Source organism: Coturnix japonica, chromosome 34, assembly GCF_054131305.1.
Source record: "Coturnix japonica strain WE chromosome 34, WE-NBRP24, whole genome shotgun sequence".
Taxonomy (NCBI): domain Eukaryota; kingdom Metazoa; phylum Chordata; class Aves; order Galliformes; family Phasianidae; genus Coturnix; species Coturnix japonica.
The window spans coordinates 3,824,856-3,843,258 of record NC_140696.1 but is presented as its reverse complement, the minus strand read 5'-3'; the positions used below and the strand labels follow the sequence as shown (position 1 = coordinate 3,843,258).

At 48.7% G+C, this 18,403-nt stretch overlaps 1 protein-coding gene across 6 annotated transcripts in view; it reads right to left on the bottom strand.

Annotated features, from left to right (window-relative positions):
* GRIK4 (glutamate ionotropic receptor kainate type subunit 4) overlaps positions 1-18,403 on the bottom strand; it is a 105,006-nt gene that overhangs the window by 68,526 nt on the left and 18,077 nt on the right. For all 6 annotated transcript variants that reach the window (XR_014938251.1, XM_015884046.3, XM_085526111.1 and 3 more), the window contains exon 2: positions 10,768-10,899. Coding sequence is in view for 2 of the 6 variants with exons in the window: in XM_015884046.3 (XP_015739532.2) it covers positions 10,768-10,849 (82 nt within the window). In the remaining 4 variants the exon portion in view is untranslated. The remainder of the gene's footprint in view (positions 1-10,767; positions 10,900-18,403) is intronic.

The window sequence follows — 18,403 nt, the reverse complement described above, 5'->3', positions numbered from 1 at the left end:
CACCAAATTAGGTTCATCAGGTTACCCGCTATGGGCACGATAATTTTTTAAGTGCTCCTTTGAGGCAGATAAAAGATAACAGAAACGGTTTCAGCAGAGCACTTGGGGCTATTTGGCTAAAAGCATCTTTGGTCTCTTTCATACCTGAGTGCAGATGGAAAGCAGGCAGCCCCTGCATCCCAAAACCCAAAGGTGATGGAGGCCTGGCCAGACCCCAGGGGCCAAAGTGGGCTTGGAACACAGCACCCTACACACTGAGCTGCCCCTGTAGGTCCAAAGTCCAGCATAGAACCCAAGCACAGCTCCCAGCAGGTGCACACATCAATGCAAGAGCACTTATAATGGAGCTGCGGTGCTCAGGGTAAGGATGCAAGTCTGTGCCCTCAGCTCAAGCTACTTCTCTTCCAAACCACTGCACACCCCATTACAGAAGTCTCCTGACCCGCACAGAATTTAAGATAGAGAGAGGTTTAAAGCAGCAAATCAGTTTTGTCTATTCTGCTTAGGTCAGCACTGGATCTTCGCTCCATCTGCTCCCTGAACATGACGTGACAAGAGAAACGTCCTTGGAGACCATCAGGAAATGGGGACAACTCTTTCCTTCTGCTCTGCAGTGCTTTTTGTGGAGATCTACAGTGAGAAGCTATTAGTGGTACACCAGCGTTATTTCTTCCACTGGAATGGGCCAAACCATGGGTGTGTTATGAGGCCAACCCTACAGGAATGGTTGTCTTCTTTCTACAGTGTGATAGGCCAAGTAAGAAACAAAGAACATCATCCTGCTGCTCCCCCAGGCCAGCAAACTGAGCCCTGCTATCCAACCCATCCCTGGCTGGGATAGGATTCACAGCTATACATAATGTTCGAATTCAGAGCAGCAAAAACATAGGAACTGGAAATCATCAAATCAACAGAGAGGAGAGAAAGAAGACCAGCACGGCACACACTGCCAGCCCAAGGCAATAAAGGTTTGGAAGGCAATGGGTTTCAATACGTGCCCATGTCAGCTCCCAGTTCCCCATGCTCCCAACCCTTTGACTGCACTCTCCTCACAGAAAAACAGACAATGAAAAAAAAGGAGCTTCCTTTGCAATGCTAAGTACCTCTGTTTGCCTTTAATAAGACAGACCGGTATCAATTAGAGGACAAAACCATTAGAGGCAATTTGTTTAGTCAAATCATTGACAAGCCTGTGTCAAAACAGCGGTCCCAGTGGCCCTGATCTCAGAAAGGATTTGGAGGCACAACAACTGATGGAGCTCCCTGGCCCCCATTGCTTCCAGCAGCCTCAGGCTGGTGTGCTCCCAAAGCCATCTCAGCCTTCCCAGGGCTGTCTGACTCCCAGCACCCACATACAGGAACAAGGCTCCCCATCACGGTGGGTCCATCCCACTTGGTGCAGCTCTCAGCTCCTCGAAGCTGGGCAGACCCCCTTGAGATGCTTCACTTCTGCAGGATGCTCAGCACTCACCCAGCCACAAAAGCAGCCCTTCCCCTGCTGTGTGCCTGAAACATTCCGAGCTGCCTCAAAAGGATTTGGGTAAGGACCTCTGCTGCTCCTTTTCTGTACCCACTTCTCAGAGCTCCTGCACACACCGCTGCACAGCGATAGTGCCACGCTCCCAGCTCCCAGGGTTAATTGGCCCTTTGCATCTCTGGGGCTGCTTCCTCCTTTAATAGCCAATTAGGCCTTATTAGCGAGGTTGCCATTTCCATTCAAGGCTCCCAGCGGCAGCCTGGAAGCTACAAATTCCTCTCAGTAACCCTTCTCACAAGGCTGCGTGGCCTTTTGTATTGCAAGCTGGCCACTGTGCTCAGCACAAGGTTCTATTGCTGCTCAGGGTGAGCTGCCATGGGAAATACATGCAGACAGCCCTGCGGATGGTCTGACACATCAGAAGAGACCAACACACCCCATGCATCTTCCAATGGGCCTCAGCACAACCACACATGGATCCACGAGGCAGAGCACGGTCTGCTCCCAGCACATGTTGACACACTGCAGCATGGATCAATAGAAAGGGAGCTAGATAATGGCAATTGATTTTACACGTGTAATAAAGTTGTGAAGTCCCTGATTCATGCATTAGTAAGTGCTCATTTTATTGACCCGAAGGGCAACGGGCCCAACATGTTGTTTGCTTTTCAGAAGGAAACAGTGCAACATTTGCTAATGAGGGTCGGGCCGGGTCTCTCCAAATCACTCTGCTTCATCACTCCCATTCCTGCTCTCCCCAGCCCTATAGCTCAGCATGAGCAGCTCCCATCACTCCTCTGGGAGATGGACCTACCCAAAACGAGCTGCTTCCTCTCTACTACTTTATTCCCCCTTTGAACACACACAGCAGTTGTTCCAATTCACCCTGTTTCAGTGAGGCCCTTCTGGTCTGAATTCATCCTGCCATTCCTCTGCAAAGCACAAAACCTTCCAGCACTCACAATGTACCACAAAAGCTGACCCTTGCCACTGCACAGCCCTGAGTTACAGCGATGGAGTCTTCTCCCTTATGCAAAGCATTGTGGCAGCAAAGGGATGATGAATCTGTACTGAGAAAGACAAGCATCAGACAGCAGGAAGGCCAGAGGATGCTACTGAGCTCAATATACACAAAGAGGATGACTCCATCCATTGCACAAGCCAGCTGCAAACACACGGCAGGGCTGCATCATACAGGAGCTGATGAAGCCCTTGTGATTGAAAAATGCAAAGGAATTTCTTTTGACATCAAGGCTGGGCATCCCAGCCAACATTCCAAGGCAGCACCACCAGAAAGCTCCTGGTTTGAAAAACAAGGCTGAAGAGAGACTGAATTGCAAAAGGACATGCAATAAGGAATGATTCAAAGGCTTATCACGGGAAAGATTGGGCCAGGACATAACTCCTCCTAATGGAGTCTTGCTCAGGTTGTGCTCACAGCGCTTCATGTATACACAGGAAGATAAAGCCAGGCACCCACAGCTATAAACCAGGTGTTTAAATTAGTACAGATCCAAGGGAGGCGAATAAAACGCTGGCAAGAATGATGTATCAACATCTACATAGAGGCTGAAGGAGCGTAGCAGCATTCCTAGAAAAGCAGCAACTAAATGTGATGCAGGGAGAGATGGGGAGAGCAAGATAGCTCCAGTGTAAAGTGCAAAAGAAAATCACTTAGAGATGAAGGAGATATTTAAGGATGGCATTAAAAGCAAGAAATGAACGTGGAACTGCAGACAGGAGAAGGTTTTTCACATATACAAACACACACAAAACAACCCAAAAAACCACCTGAACTTCAGTTTAAAGCAATTCTGCTTCTACAACACCTGGGATTGATTTCCTGGCAGTGCAGCCATGCATTCATTGCACCCAATGATTCCTGCCCATCCCTCTCCTCCAGCACAGCTCTTCCCAGCACAACAGACTTGGGAGATGCAGGTGTTCATTTGAGTGCTTGCCACAGGCAACTCCTTTCATTTTCTCTGTGTCTCTGCTTCACATCCAGCCCGTGAGAACAAATGTTACCGTCAAACCCAAAGTCCATCCAATAACTCTTGCTAATAGCTTCCCAGCCTTCAGCTACTCTCAGGTTAGGGAACTTCAGAAACCGGTGTTGGTTAGATACTTAATAACTCCTTAAATGCTTTTCTCTTCTATGTGCTTGACCAAAGCCTTAAAACATGAAAACTTTCTGCGCATAGAACATCCCTTGAGCTCCATATATCAACCCCCTGGTGACTGAAACCATCATAGAATGACATAGAATGGAAGAGACTCTTAGGATCATCAAGTCCAAACTACAATGCAACATTCCAAGTCCAGCCATGACATGATACCCCAAGTCCACCAACGAACCATGTTCCTAATCATCCCATCCACGTCTTATAAATGCCAGCAGGGATGGGGAATCCACCATCCTTCAAGGACATGCTCACCACGACCTCAGGGCTGTTTTAGGGCACAGATTGCTTTCACCCCATTGCTGAGCCCAGCCCTGCCTGAAAGCTGCAGCCCCATCCCAAGCAGACAGATTGCTTTACGCTCTCACGTTCAACATGTATTTCTTTCTCGTGTATTTCTTTCTAGCCTTGATCCCCACATTAGAGCAAAGGCACCCTTTTAGAAGAGCCGTTTTATTGCCAAGCGATATTAGCGCAATGAAGAAAATCGTTCCTAATTTTTATAAATTATCTCATCATCTGCAACTAATTAGCAGCTGCTGAAAGCTGGGAAATCGCTTTGCGCTCTGCAGAGACCCGCTTGGAGCAAAGCAGAAACCATCCAGCCCTGATGGTCAGGGCTTTGTGGGCTGAATGCAGCCGGACCCCACCAGGTCGGAGCATCATCGCCTCAAGACATGGATGTGATGCAGCTCAGCTGCAAACTTTATTAGAATCCAATCTAATCAAGGCACTGCAGCTCTCCGTTCTCCTTACCCTTGCTCCTAGCGCTGGTGCCTCTGTCTGTGCCGCTGTAAATGTGTCTATAAAAGCAAAATGAGCAAGCAGCCAGTGGCTAAATGGCACTTAATCAGAAGAAAATGTATACCCTGGTGGGTAGTAAACTGCTATTAAGTTTGGGAGGGGGGAAGAAAGAAGAAAATAATAAGCTATAAATGGACAACTGAATAAATCTCCTGCCATACCAAGTGGGAGCACAGCTGGTTAGGTGCCACCTCCAGTGAGTTGTGAGCAAAATATTTATTGGCTGCCGAGCACCTGGCAGCAGGAGGGGAAGCAATGGGAGCCTCAGGGCAGCACTGCTTCCACTGCAACACCGTCAGCTGCCTATGGCACCTTCAAAGCTTCTGACCATGCACAGGGCCTTAGGGAGCACTGCCAAGCTGTGTTGGTGCTCAGGGCTGCCAGGCAGCTCCAGTTGGTGCTCCCTGCTGTGAGGATGCAGCTCAGAGCTTGAAGACTCGTGTCTAGCATCCCTACCCTGAGCCTTAGAGGGTCAACCATGCAGCAAAGCAGGTAGCAGAGCTACAACCACACCAAAGCTAAACACAGGACACACAGACCTCCAGCCATTGGGAGAGCTTTAATTTAATACAGATAAAATGTGATTTGGGACCTGTGAAACCCTGAAGGGAAGAGCTCCTCAGAGAGGAGCATCATGGTGAAGGGGATCATCACCAAAGCCACGAGAATGGAATCACATTGGCCTGTAAGAGAGGTGCTGCCCTTCTCCAGCTCTCATGGGAATACAGCACAAAGTGGGATCAGAGGGATGCTGAGGATTGATATGGGGAAAGGGGAACGTGGTACAGCAACTTCTGCTCTCACAGCCCCGTTCAGGGCTCCTACAAAGGGCACAACCCAGGCCCACCAAATTAGAAGACCAAGTGGCACGGGAAATAGAATAATCCTCCTTCACTAATCACCCAGGCTGGCTGTTCTAATGAAGCTCTTGCGCAGCCGAATTGCACCCAAGTAAGTAAATAATTACTTGCTATTTCCACCGTAGCTCAGACAGCACATTAGTTGGCTGAGGCTGAAATCCAAACCAGGCATGTGTCATGCCCAGGCTTATAGGGATAAGGCACAAAGGCAGCGAGGAGCTCAGCCCTATGCCCTCTCACAGCAGCCAACCCCCGCTGCTCTCCAATACAATCTCTTCTGAACAGCAAGAAACCACCTGGTCTCAGTGCTCACACCTCCATTTCCCAGCTAGAAAAACACATAAAAGCAAAGCTTTATTTTTTCTCCTTCACACTTCCAAAGCCCTCAGCTTTTAACTGAATGCCTTCAGATTTATCACCCAGGGAAAGACGTTCTGTACAGGGAAAGACCCCAGTCCTGTATTTCTTCTGAACGTGGCCGTATGTTACAGCCAATCCAAAGGGCCCAGATCCCATGGCTGGAGATTAGAATCAGAAATGGAAAATAAGGAAAGAAATAAATGAAAGGTGAAAGAAAAAGTAATGCTTGCACTTCACTGCATTCTGCATCTGGAAGTCTGCACTGAGCTGAGCGAGCAGAGCAAATACAGAGCACAGCCCCATCACTGCCTGCACTGCTGTATGCAGAGTGCTTTGCTACCCCTTTACAGCTGCAAAGTAATAATGATAATGAAAGAAAACAGGCAGACAGCAACCTGTTGCACCAGCCCTGCAGGTGCTGGCTGCAGACTGGGCACCTTCTCGTGTTAGAAAGCATCCCTGCTCCAGCTTTTCACCCAAACCCAAAGGTTTAAGGCCATGGGGTGGAGAAGGGATTGCAGTAGGACTGTGGAGAACTCCCCATTCCATCAGCCTGCAGCTCCTGCTGCAGAGGTGGCCAAGGGGCTGCTACCTGCTCAGCACTGCCGGCTCCTCCACAGCTATTACAGACCATCAAGTAAATGAGACATGTTATGGGAGAAAAAAAAAGATAGCAAAGAGCCTGTATTTACACAGGAGCCTGTAATGAGCCCGTTGCTGTGTCAGCTCTGCATGCCTGACAAGGCGGACGAGATGAACTTTGGGTCTCCTGCTTTCATTTCATTTCCTTTTCATAAAGCCAAGCACAGCGGCCATGGATTAATTTTTCTCCCTCCTTTTCTACCCTGAGATGCCCTGATATCACCCAAGTGCACAGCAAGGATGGGGCTGCCTCCATGTCAGCCCAGAGCCAACCCACCCAGCACAGACACCTTCTTCCCCCTTATGTTCTCTGGGCTTATCCTCTTCCACACATCCCTGATTACTCACAGCTGGTCCATTCATTTTGCTCCCACTATCAACAACTCCTCCAGCAGTATCTGCAGGGATGTTGGGACTGAAACGGCATAGAAATAGAAAACAGTAACCTAGAGACAGGGAAGGGAGGGAGTTCAAAGCTCCTTCCTGTTGAATGACAACCCAAACCTCCTGCAAATAAAACTCTGGAGCTCATCAAGCAACTCTGACCGCTGAGGGTGCTTAATAAAGATTACTTTTCTACAGCTCCACTTGCCTGAGGCATCATTTGTTTCTAATGAGATGCTCCATGGGATTTAAACGCGGGAGAGCAGAGCAGGCATCAAACCACAGCCATTACTATGATAACAAGCTTTCTGCTCCAAAACCCAATTGCTCAGCCCTACATCCCACCCCGGTGATGCTCCTCAGCCATGCCAAGCTGGACAAACACAACACATGCAGCTAAGCCACAGCATCACCCCAAATGCTGGTGACTATGGGGGAGTTCCATTGGGAGCTTGGGGCACTGCTTGTTGGTCCCCCAGCTCCTGCCATAGACCTGCACAGCTGGGCCTCTACATAGCAATGAGATGGGGCAGGTTGGTGGGTTTGTCTTACCCAAGCACAACCACAAAAATGAGGGCTGGGAGACAAACCCAAAGTGACACTACATTGCGAGTTTTCAGTCTACGTTATCCCTTGGGGTTGGCAGGAACATCACAGAAGACTTAAGCTCATGTGGGATGAGCCTAGGGCGAGATCTCAGGCATTCATCCTGACTGCACCTCTATGATATGAAAGCAGGAATAATCCCAGAGGACACAGCACATGCCAATCAACCCCAGCATCTGCTACGTGATGCAGCAACCCCAAAACAAGGAGAAATGCATGTGCAATGAGCCCCCTCCCTCCAACCCTGCTCTAGCTCCCTCCCTGAACACAAGTGCAGCAGCACAGGATGCATGAGGTCCCAGCATTAGCAGACAGCAGGTGTTCTACTACGTTTACCCTTGTCCATCAGCCCTCTGTACCTCTCATTCTGACCCTCTCTGTCTGCCCTGCTGCATGCTGCAAGCTTTCATGCCCTGGTTCCAGCTCCAGCAGCACACAGCAGAGTTCTACAGGGCTGAGAGCTGATGGCTCTGGCTGAGATCAGGTCCTTCCCTCCATGGACAATTCAGGAGCATCTGGAGCAGTCATGCTTTTCTGACTATTGCTGAAGAGAGACGGGTCAGAAACACATGTGAGTTGACAGGTGACATCTGCATTGAGGCCAGCTACTGTTAGCTGGGAGCACCTGGCTGCTCTTTTGCAGTAGACCTGCTCTTGCAGAAGGAGATCATCAGGGCCCATTAATAATTACTAGATTCCCTTCATAATGAAATCACAGCCCTCAAGGTTTGCAGCACTCTCTCTTCCCCTCCTCCTGACAACAGAGAGGTTCTTTCCCAGTGCTCCTACGTTCTGCTTAAGAGAAGATCTGACTCCATCCATCCCAGGAAGCACAATACATTGCACAGCCCTGTGCTGGAACAGCCATCCAGGGACACACGGTACCCAGAGGAGATACTGCATTAACCTTCCTTCTATTCTATCAGGAAAAGAAGTACCCAAGAAGCTTAAACAAAGGCCACAGCACGTACCAAGCAGTAAACAACATCCTCACAAAGCCCTCATGGGCAAACCATCCCCTCTGCTCTCGTGGATGCACTCTGGAGGATGGTGGTACAGATGGTCCCTTCCCTTCACCCTGTGCACATAGGCTGAGCTTCTCCTCCAGCTGATAAAAACCCAGTTTATTAAATAAGGCAGTGCTCCAACAAGGGTAAATCCGCAGATAATTTCACTCATTTAAACCTTATTTCATCTCTACCAAGTAGACTTATTTCCATTTAACTATCTTAATTCTTCTAGCCCTATCCAGCTCCCAAATTGGTTTCCACAGCAGAATTGACATTCAGCCATCATTTTCACATCAAGCCCCACTTAGTTTCTCCAAACCCCTACAGTGTCTGGAGGTGCACAGGGAATTCATTAGCAGCATCTTTGGGGAAACTCACCTGCCCTCCTGCACTCTCTGTGCTGATCCACAAGCATCTGCCTCTCTGCTTTGTGGAGCTGAGTGCTCCTGAGCAGCAGGCAAGGATGCTAAAGGCATGGGAAGGAATGTGCCTTCTATTTCTGCTGACCACAATCTGCTTTTGGGGTGGTCCTGTGCAGAGCCAGGAGCTGGACACAGCAATCCTTATGGATCCCTTCCCATTCTATGACTGTACAGTCCTGCCCTGTGCACATCTCCTCCCCATAGGGAGCACCCAACAAAGGGCTCTGGGGAAGGCTGCTCCCTCAACCTGCCCTTGGACTTTCCCAACAACCAGCAGAATCCAGGCTGGGGGCACCCACTTTTCCACCTGCTGCTATTTCAGGCATGGATCATAGTTATTCTCTTTTGTCCCCCTGATGCACATTGCAGCCAGCAAGCACAGTCTGCAGCTCTATGGATATCATCCAGAAAAGCCAAACCCACTCAGAGCATAGGAAATCCATCCTTCCTTGGCTGCCTGCAGGCAGAGCCCGGGGCAGGGCCATGCAGGGACCTGCAAAGCATGCTTGATCACAGGGCTCCTGTTGCACCAGGGCTTTCTGCACAGGTCTGGCTTGGGCTCAGGGCTGGAATTTATTCTGGCAGCTGTTTGGGCAGGGAACCAAGTGTCTTTCATTCACGTAATTGACTTTTTTATTCATATATATATATAAGATATATGAAAAAATAATGAAAGGAATGAAAGAGCAGCTCTTGCTAAGACTGCTTTCACCCCATGAAAGCAAAAGATCTCCATTCCAAACACCTGAGTGGCTTGAATCCACCAAAAGCTGCCCAGGGTGTGAGGTGTAAAGCAAAGGGAATGGCTGAGGACCACCCCACCCTGGGCATGGGGATGGGGATACCTCTCTGTGGAGGAGAATAATTGATAGTAAGGATGTGACTTAAGACCCACTGGAGCATTACCATTTCCTTTAGCCAGCTGTGGAAAGCAGCACAGAAGACAAAAGTAGCCATTGCAGGCAGATCCCCCTCCCACGTCTCAGCTCTTAGAAACACCTCTTCATTCCTCTCCAGTGCAGGAGGGCAGCCACTTCAGCTCCTCAGCATCAGTGCCACGAGGGAGATTTCACCTACAACCTCCCAGCTATCCTCATCCTTCAATATCCTTATAACATCCTGTCCATCCCCATCCTTCAATATCCTCATAACAACCCATCCATCCCCGTCCTTCGAATCATAACATCCCATCCATCCCCATCCTTCAATGTAACATCCACCCATCCTCCTCCTACGACTCCCTCATAACACACTGCCCATCCTCACCCCAGGAGGAGGACCTCCCACCAACGTGAGATGCAACCTCAATGCTCCCCAAGCACCATAAAGGCAGGGGTTGTCTAACAGCCTGGTTGTGTTTCTGAGCCGCTCCGAGCTCTGCTAGCAAAGGGGAGAAGTAATTTTACTTCATGCATCACCTGTGAAAGCTGCAAATGCAGACAGGAAGAGATTAGCTTATCTGCAACAAAGAGTTAAAAGAACAGCTGATAGCTCCGGAGAACAGCCAGGAGAGGCAGATCCTTCCCAACAGCAAGTTTCATTACGAGGTTTCTGGATGCATTTCTTTTCCCTAATCCACGCAGGCAGAAGCAGAGATGACAGCGCCTCTTCCTGAGCACTTTTTAATAAAGCCCAGAGGAGAAGCAATGCCTGGGACTCGGTTACAAATGGAGCAGCTTTGAGTTATTAATGTTCTTATGGGATGCTCAGTTCGGGCTCAAACGCTCCTCTCTCACCAACGTGGGGACAAATACATTTGCAACCAAAATCACTTCTTTCTTTGCAGAGCTCAAGGGGGGTGAGATGGGGTGGGGGGGGAGCTCCATCTCTCAGCGCCTCCCCCAGGAGCAGCATTCACTTCCCATTTTAACACAGAAAGAGTTTCCCATCAGGAAACATTACCGCCATAAAAATCGATGCAAACGTGTACGCTCACCCCAAAAAAACCACCATAAAACCCCAATAGATTTCATTTGCAACATGATAAGAGCTCAAGCAATGGGAAGAAGTGGCACTCACCGATGCGCAGGGCGTGTGGGCTGGCAGCCGTCCCCATCAGCCACAGCAGAAGGAGCACCAGAGGCGCCCATACACGGGGCATCTTCCATAAATCCTCATGGAGCCCAATGGTGGTCTGGGCATGACATCACTCTGTGGGGAGAGCACAGCACTGTGAGCACCATGGAGTGATGATGTTGGCTGGAGACACAGTGAGGCCCCATTGGGAGGAGGGAGCAATTGACAGACCATGAATTGGTTGGGAATTGGAGTCAAATTGGGCAATCGGCTTCTAGCAAAATATGGGAGAGAAACACAAGGAAAAGTCCAAATATTTCATCTTGGCATTGGTAGCATTTCCACAAAAACAAATGGAAATCAATACTGACTCACATCTTATTTCATTCCTCGTATATATATATATATATATATATATATATATATTCCTTTTAAATTTAAAGCAACCTGCAACTTACTGGGTTTGGGATAGGACCAAACACACTCATAGCACAACATGAGCTAAGGGATGGGAGTCATGACCAGGACAGGAGCTCCTCATGCTGCTCCAGCCCCATTTCCTTCCCAACAACAGAAGACCCAGAGGGGCCATTCTAACCCAGCACTGATGGAACAAAGAGCAGGTTGAGCCCACACTCACCCTCCTGCATCAGATCACTATAGGAAATCCAAGCTCCTCTGCTATCACATATAAGAAAACCAGGGATCCTCACACTCAGGTGTTAGCTGGGCATGCCAAGTGTGCTCTGCTTTCCTGCTCAGCACATGTTAAAGCAGCAGGAGCTGCTCGATCCCACCTGGAAGTCATTACCCCACCCCTGCAAAGGGCAATGGCAATTTTCTCTTTTCAGTGGGAGTCACAGAGCAATGCTTACCAGGGAAAAGCCCAAAAAGGTGAAGTGCGTGGTAAATTGGTTGCTTGGAAGCGTTGGCAGCAGCAGAGTCAGACTGTGGAGCAACATATCATTTGAGCACTTCGAAGCAGTTATTGCAGAACTTTCCGAGCTATTGGCAAAGCAGCAGGAGCTGCATTTACCCACCTGCAAATATGACTCTGGGGCCATACAGAGTACAAAGATCCCAAAGCCCCAATGTGCTGAGCTGCCTTAAAATGCATGGGCAAGTATTATACCTGCATCTTTAGGGCAGCAGCCTTATGGGAAAGGTAGAGGGAGAACATCATGGTGTGCACCCCACACACTGATCCCAATGCAGCACAGCCAGCACACAGACCCAGGACAAAAAGCTGCTCCTGTCTGCAGTTTGATGTGGCGAAGAGGTGAAGCATGCAGTCTGCAGGCACGCAGCTGCCTTTGCATTGCCAGCATGGAGTTAATAGCAAAAGCAAATAACAAACACGGGGCACCCACTGTGCCCTGTTCTGTGAGTGGCGGGGCTGTAATTACCTGGAACGTGGAGCACAGAGGGAGGCTGCCTTCACCTCAGCATTATCCACTGCTCAGAACAACTTCCCAGCACGTGGTTTTGTGAGCTCTAACCCAAGGGACAGCTGCTGGCAATAGCAGCACACCTTGTGCTCAGCAAACAGCAGCACTGCACAGCCTCCCACTGCCCTACAAGGGACCATCTGGTGATGGAGGTGCTCACAGGACACACCAGCAACGTGCACGAGCCACCGAGCAGCAGGGACAAAGAGTGGAACACAAGGATGAGAAAGAGAGCAGGGAGCAGATGCTGCTGCTTTAGCAAAGCATCAGGGCTTCCATTCTCAAAGCACTGCAGCCCTGCAGGACCTTATAGTCCAGCTCTGGACCACAGGCTGCCCAATGCCAGCCATGTTTTGCTGTCTTCTTTCCCCCCTCCCCCTTTAATTCTCTCTTCAAGTTTAGCCTTGAAAATACAGAAGAAAATAAATCAAGGCTCGACAAATAGTTGTGGGCTCTCTCAGGAGATAAAAGTCTCTTAAATACCAAGCAGAATTAAGGACAATATCCCTCTCAGAAGCAGCAATGCCTTCCTGAAGCTGCTTATACATTTTTAACAACCGAGTGACAATACTCCTCTCCGTTGCTATTGCCACGTCTTCCTGACACCTCGAGCTTTCCACACAAGAATTCTTGGCACAGCAAAGAGCCAAAAGGGAGAATAAAACACTGAATCGCAGAATAAATCCCTCCTGTGACTGCTGCTGCTGCAGTGATAGTTGAAGCCATACCCAGAGCTGCCCTGCTAAGGGTGATCAGGAGACACAGCTGCATTGCTGCTTGTGCCACGTCTGCTCCAGCAAACTCCTCACTTTCCAAACCCACAGTCCCCATATAACCCTATTTTGCTTCTACAGCAGCAGACTTGCAAACAAAATGCTACTTTGGAGGTGGCTTCAGCATTGATGGATCTCTCTGCGCATCCCTCGATGGATGGTGAGAAAATGAGGCTCGAGAAAAGCTGGAGCCCGTCCTCAATGCATTGAACAGCTGCAGAGCAGCGAGGAATGCTGAAAAACTGGTGGGAAATATCAACAAATGGCTTTGCAGAGCCTCCCCCATTCCTTCAGAGAGCTGCTGCCTTTTGCAAAGCTTTTCTTCTCAAATGCTGGAGGAGCTGAGGAGAAGGAAAGAGGCTGAAAAGCATTGCAACAGGTGACTGTGGGCCAGAGAATGTGCTGTGTGACCTGTGGGGGGAAGGGAACCACACATCTGCCCCAGGGCTGCTGAAATGAGAGTTCAATTAAACTGAAAGATCGACCCATGCAAAGCCGTGAACAATATGTTTTCTGCTGCAAAATGGGTAATTAATGCAGGTAAATCGTTACCACGAGGTATTGGTGCAGGCAAAATCTCAGTGCTCTCCATCTCCTCCCCTCCAGCAGCACATCCTGACCAACTCCTGCCCTCATTGCTTCAGGGTAAAAACAATATGTCCCCATCCCAATTCCTCACCCAGACAAGCAATTAAGTCAGATGTCTTGCAGTGTGACCTCCAGCCTCCAGCCTATGAGCACAGGAAGGATACAGCCTTGGGCAGGGCTGGCATCACCTCACATCCATTGAGGTAGAAAGCAATTGGGAAAAAAATAGGGATGATAAAATTATATGTGGGATTTCATCCCTCCCCCATGCCCACCATTTATCCCTATCAGCAAACAATAGCAATTAAAAGCCCTGCAGCCTCACACAAACAAAGAAATCTCCACCACCTAAATGTGTGCTAAGTGCTTTATGGCCAAAGAGCAGTTCTGCTCCTCTTACAGCCACTAAACCTAAAGGGAAATAAATAGGTTCATCTGCCATCCATGACCCAGAGAACAGCCATCCCAGCAGGAGAATAAAGCTCCCCACGGGCTACTGCCCCACAGATCCACATGGGGCCTCCCTGCTCACACCCCATAGATCCAAGTGTGGCTGCTCTACCTTTGAGCTACCCAAGCTCCCAGGGTGCCAGAGGGAAGATAAGCCTTCTGGCTGCGAAATCCCATAGATCCAAACCCACCGCAGCCTTCCACCAATGCCCATCCCCTCTTCCTTAAGCTGACAGCAGCTTTTCAGCCTGAGAATGGCTCAAAGCACTTTATAAAGAGAGATTTTTATGAGCACTCCCCAATCCTTCCCAGCTCCTTTTCTTCGACGCGTTGAAATAATTAAAGTCTTCCATCAAATTACGCTGAAGATCTCTATGAAAAGCCTTTAATTTCCATTCGCTTAATGTAACCCCATCCGCCAGATGAACTCTGTGGGGGGCTTTTTTGTTTGGAATTTGTCTTTTTTCATCTTTTTCTTTTTTTTCCTGCACGCTGGGAAATGTTAATTTGATTTCCCCACAGCTGGAATTTGGGGCCATTCAGGGTGCTGTCAGCCCAACATGCTATGGGGCAAACTCCAGCTCCCTATAACTTCAGTGGGTGCGTTTAATCAGCTCCTGGGGGATGGAATGAACCCCTGCAATGGGAGCAAAGCTCCAAGTTCATAAGGAACGTGAATGACGGCACTGCCCTGACCCTACAAGAGGAGATACCCACACATGGTGCTGCTCAGCAGAAAAGGGAAGGGTTCATGTGTTATCCAAATAGAGGAGATTGCCAAGCTGACCTTGTGCTCATGGACTGCAGGGACTTCCATCTCATAGGAATAGATGGGCAATGGCTCCAAGCAAGGCAAAGAGTCACACCAGGGCTTTCATCCCCAGGATTGCTGCTTGGATCAACTGTTTTCTCTCTTAACACATTCATTTCACCACCTGGACTTGGTGAGAATAAAACTGCAGATCTCTCCAGTGAAGGGCTTTGAGGTCTCATGATGAAGAAAGCTCTGCAGGACTCATCCATCATCATTAGCTCCAGCCAGAAACAACCCAGAGGCTGGAAAACTCCAACTGCACTTTTCCAGCTGCATTTGGAGCACGTTCCCTTCCTCAAATCACACTAAACATGCACCCTAACATCTAATACAAGGAGGAAATAACATGGAGAAAGTACAGAGAGGACAGAGACTCATACACATTCTCTAGACACCCCAGCAAAGCATAGCCCAGATCTCTACATGCTCAAGATGCCCAAGTTTCATGGCTTCCTTCCCATTTTAGGCTCTGCGAGACACAAAATCAGAGCTCAGCAGTCTGCAGGGGAATCCACTTCTTAAGAAACGAGACACTAAAAATAACAGGTGCTTCCCCAGGGGCTCCCAGCTCAGGTTGGTAAACCCAAAGGGCTGACGTTCTTAGACTCACAGCCAGGGAAATCTTGGTAATGCCTTGCAGTTTTCAGGGTTCACCCATCAGCAATGTCTGACACAGCAATGGAGATGAAGGCTGTGTGGGTTGGGTACGCACTGGTGTAAAAGATAACACACAGCGTGGTAGTTTGGTCTACTGAATTGAGACTCTAGAAATCCACTTTTAGCTCTTCAACTGCCCTGTTCCTTATCTTTAAATAACTCACTGCCTCTTCTTCCCACCATTTCCCATCTATAAAATGGGTCTTCTTGCCTTGGGACTGTATGGATCTACCCAAATGAGCTACAGCAACACTTCCTCTGTCACACCATATGCTTACCTAGAAGCCCCAGCATTGATTCAAAGGTGGATCGCAATGACTCTGCATGGAGGGGAGATGCCTTCAACTCTTTCTCAGAGTGCACAGAAACATATGCACACGCTGACAAGGTCGCACTCCCTCCCTAAGGAGGTTTGAGATTTAGGATGAGAAACACCAAAGAAAAAATGAAATCTCATTATAAAAAACCCAACCAGTTTCCCATACATACGCACACAGAGCTCAGCATTCAGGTGGAAAACCCATCCATTTGGGGAACATATGCACACAGAAGCTTGATGTGAATAGATGCACCTGGCCCTGCTCCAGCACAACCTCCAGACACGTGCTCACATTGCAGCTCACTTCATTGCCTGGCTTTGGGGCTCAGACAACACTCAGATAGGGAGGAGGAAGGCACCCAAGCATTTGGCTGAGTGGGAATCACAGGGTTTGCCACCAAACCCCAACACAGTGGATCTACTTCAGCCTTTGTGGCACACAGACAGAAGACTTGAGAGCAGCCTGAAACTGTTCTCAAATAGTTATTGGTCTCCAGAGACTGAAGGCTGATTCTATCATCTTCTCCGTCCACCTCCATCTCTGTAACCATTTTATTGTGAACATTTGTGATTTCATTTCTGCCTCCCCCAAGCTTCTTTCCTTTTCCAGCCCCACTCAAACCTGGATGGCTTTAAAATCCTTGCGTGCCTTGATGAGAGAAGAGCTGAAACAGCTCCTTTGGGTACAGTGGATTACATTCTCCTGCAGCGTGCCTACAAAGTCAAAGCCAGATTCTTCCTTTTTACAAGAACACATTCAAAGAGCATTTATCCAGACCTTCTTCATTATCTTAAGAGTCTCTGAAACTGAACTTTTTGGATCGAGGTTTCTAACATGATATTCAGGCTTGTACCCGTATCTGCTCAGTCAGCCAGCCCAGTGCCCAGTTACAGACCATCTCTAAGCTGACCCTGGGGACTCCTTATCACTTGAGTTATTGCTCTGGAAGCAGCTCTTGCTGCCTGCTACAGAGGCTGAAGATGAGGACTTAAGCTTATGGATTGCGACAGTTTGGAGGTATGGAAACTTCCATACACCATGTGCTATAAGAGCTCGGTTATGGCTCCTGCCTGACCATTCCAGCCCACTTCAATTGCTGAGGCAGTCATCGGATCATCCCACCTGATCCCATCAAGATCATTGAGCAAAGCCATTCATTAGAATGTGTCATCCCCGCAGGCTTTGGAGAGCTGGCAAGCAGGCCAGCACAGTACAGACACTTATAGAGCAGAGAAGGATGGCAACCCACAGTGCCAAAGCCCATGAAAGAGCAAATATCCAACCACAAGTGGCTGGAGATACAGGACTGTACCTCTCCCTCCTCTAAAGGGCTTCCTCATAGGAAATAACCATTAGCTTCCAAGACGGTATCACCACCTTGGCAACACCCAGATTTTCCTTCATCACCTTATTCCAGTCTATTGTAACCCAGCTCCAGCCAGCTGCCCATCATCCACACTCCTATAAGCATCAAGTTTTACTCAGGCCAACCAAGCACGCCACTGTGCAAGCATAACCCTCCCTCCCTGACAGTCCCAACCCAAACCAGATAAGCAAAAAGACAACCACGCTGATCCAAATCCTTAGCATCCGAGCACAAGAGCAGCGGTGAGCAGACAGATGGATACTCAACAGCGAGCAGAAGGCAGCAGTGAGATCACCACGATCCCTGGGAGAAACAGCACCCCAGATTTATGTCCAGGTTCGAGCGTCTGCTGGAGCAGAAGGTCAGAGGAACAGCCCTTGCCTGCCAGGGAAGAGGAGCAGTAAATTCTGCCTCCTACCACAGCTGGCCTGGAAATGACAGAAGGATAAAACTGTTCTGTTACACCATCCTGAAGGATGACGTGGTTCTCCCAGAATGTTCTTGCTACCATCGCTCTAAATCTCAGACCCCATATGGGACTGCTGCAACCCACAGCTGTATCTTCTGGGCTACGCTATTATAAGAAGATAAATTGGACTCAAAGAAGGAAGTAATTGAAGACAAAACCAATCCACAGCAAGTTAGATCAATCACAGGCACAAGATACTGCTTCTAAGGTGGGGAGACAGAGCCAAGCAGAGCAGGTTGAAATCAAGAGGCCGGCTTGAAGCTTAATGTGAGCCCATCAAAATTTGGGGGAGAGAAACCACAGAGCTCAGGGTGTGCCAAAGGAGGAGAAAAATGTAGTCAAGTTCCAAAGGAAAAAGGATTTTAATGTGTTTTAATTAATAAAGCGCATTTCCATTCATCAATATTTAGAAAGTCTATAAACACTGAGCTTGCCAAGTCTTAATTACTATGGGTTACTTCTTCCTCCCTCCCCTTCTGGAAAAGGGCATCAGAACTGCTGCTCTTTATCTCCACATTGGTGGGAATGGCAGAGCCCAGTGCTGTTAATAAGAGGCTGCCTACAGCCTGCAGGATCTCAGCCCTTCCCACGGGGACTTTCTACCCATTCTCATGCTCCAATTTTCATTCATCAAAAAATAATAATAATAAAACCCTTTCAAACATGCAGAGTGGATTGATACACACACGCTTTCCCCCTCCTTTAACGATTCTGCCAACGGAGAGAAATAATTCAGATGTGGCCAAGAACGACA